Source organism: Plasmodium gaboni (assembly GCF_001602025.1).
Source record: "Plasmodium gaboni strain SY75 chromosome Unknown, whole genome shotgun sequence".
NCBI classification, from domain to species: domain Eukaryota; phylum Apicomplexa; class Aconoidasida; order Haemosporida; family Plasmodiidae; genus Plasmodium; species Plasmodium gaboni.
Genome location: NW_017385493.1, coordinates 1 through 2,045, shown reverse-complemented (window position 1 = coordinate 2,045; position 2,045 = coordinate 1). Strand labels below are relative to the sequence as shown.

The following is a 2,045-nucleotide window of genomic DNA, read 5'->3' as shown; positions in this document are numbered from 1 at the left end:
TTTAAATATATATAAAGAAAATAGTATGTTTTTTTATTAAATTAATTATTTTATTCGTTTATTCGTTTCCTATATTTAATTAAATTATAAAAAAATTATAAATATTAATATATATATAATATAACATACCTTATTTTTTAATTCAATTATTTTTATTTTTTTATGTAATATATGAATGAATATATATTATTATTTGTTATAATTTCATTCTTTATATAATAATATAAAAATAAATAATTAAGTTATTAATATGGCGAGAAAAAAAAGTTTTTCTGTTTTTCCATTTTATCTTTTTGATGAAAACCGAAAAAGAAAATTCCATTATATATCATTTAAATTACTTTGCTTAAGTTTATATATAATTGGATTTTATTATGTTTTTCTAAATGTAAGTTTATGATATAATTTTTGTCTATCATTATTTATTTGTTTTATAAGTTTCAATTACTATATCATATCTATTATCTTATATGTATATATATCTTATATTATTATTTTTTTTTATATAGACATCATTAGAAAACAAGGGCCTAGAAAATGTTAAAAATGGAAATATATATGAACGAAATTTAGGTGAAGCACAAACAAAAAATAAGGGACCAAAATGGAAAAGATATTTAAAACTTAAAAATGAAGATGTAAATAAAACAAAACACAATACAAATAATATGAAATGTAATGAAGAAAAAGTAGAGGAAAATAAACATAGTACTAATAATGATATGAAGAATAATAATGTGGAAAATAAAAGTAATAGTTCTATGAATAATATAAATTATAATGATATGTCAAAAACTTTAACAGAAAAGGAATTATTTGATGTTTTAAATTCATTAAAAGAATGCCCTCCCAAAGAAGATCTTAGAAATATATGGAATCACACACTTGGTGTTGCAAAAGAAGGTTTGGATAATATAAAAGTAATATTTCAATAAGTAATAAAATAAAAGTAATATTTCAATAAGTAATATAAATTATAATGACATTTCAAAGAGTTTGACAGAAAAGGAACTGTTTGAAGTGCTAAATTCATTTGAAGAATGTCCATCAAAAGAAGATCTTAGAAATATATGGAATCACACACTTGGTGTTGTCAAAGGAGGTTTTGATGATATGCAGAGAGAGTTAAAGGGATTAATACAAAAATATTTAGATAGTGATGTTTATAATAATAGGGGAATTGGGTTATATGAGACTATTTGGAAAAAAAATCTTTTTAGTCTTTCTGAAAAAATAGCAACTGAAGAAGTAAAATACACTAAAAACTTTTATAACTTAATTAATGGTAAACATACAATTGATGATATATTAAAATTTATTTATTCGTTCTTAGAACATTTCAAAACATTAAAAAAGGAATTACACCAAAAACAGCAAAAGGAACTTTTAGCTGATGTTGAACGAGAATGGTATATACGGGAACAATGTAGATTACGTGGATAAAAATATATGTTATATATATATTATATATATATAACATTAATGAGTAAAGTTTTTATAAATCTATTGAATTATATATAAATAATTATTTATTACATATAGATATTTATATTATATCTTTTATATATCTTTGTATTATAAAATGATTTTTTTTTTTTTTTTTCTTTTGTACGTTATTTATTATAATAAATATTAATATATAAAAAAGTAAAATAAATTTTACAAATAGTGTGTCATACAAAAAAAAAAAAAAAAATAATTTATTTTTATTAAATTATTTACTTTATATATTATAACATACATATATATATATATATATATATTAATACGAAAAAATAATACTTTATATATATATGTGTATAGGAATACTACATAAAAAAGAATTATATATACCAATTTAGGTATATATACATGTATATATATATATTTTAATATAATAAATCAATAATAAAAAGATAATATAAATATAAATTGTTTATAAGACATATGAATAAAGTAAGAAAATACACAAATATATAAAAACATATAAATATAGAACAATTATATATAATATGAAATATTATATATATAAGTGAACAAAAGTTAAAAATAAAATAAATAATTTA

The 2,045-nt window shown here is 17.6% G+C and overlaps 1 pseudogene across 1 annotated transcript; it reads left to right on the top strand.

Annotated features, from left to right (window-relative positions):
- Positions 1–250: 250 nt before the first annotated feature.
- Positions 251–1,443, top strand: PGSY75_0034000 (exported protein (PHISTa); annotated as a pseudogene; the record flags this gene model as incomplete). The annotated part of the gene is given in 3 exon segments: positions 251–388; positions 510–941; positions 943–1,443. Coding segments are annotated over 3 exon segments (1,071 nt in total).
- Between the last annotated feature and the right edge of the window lie 602 nt (positions 1,444–2,045).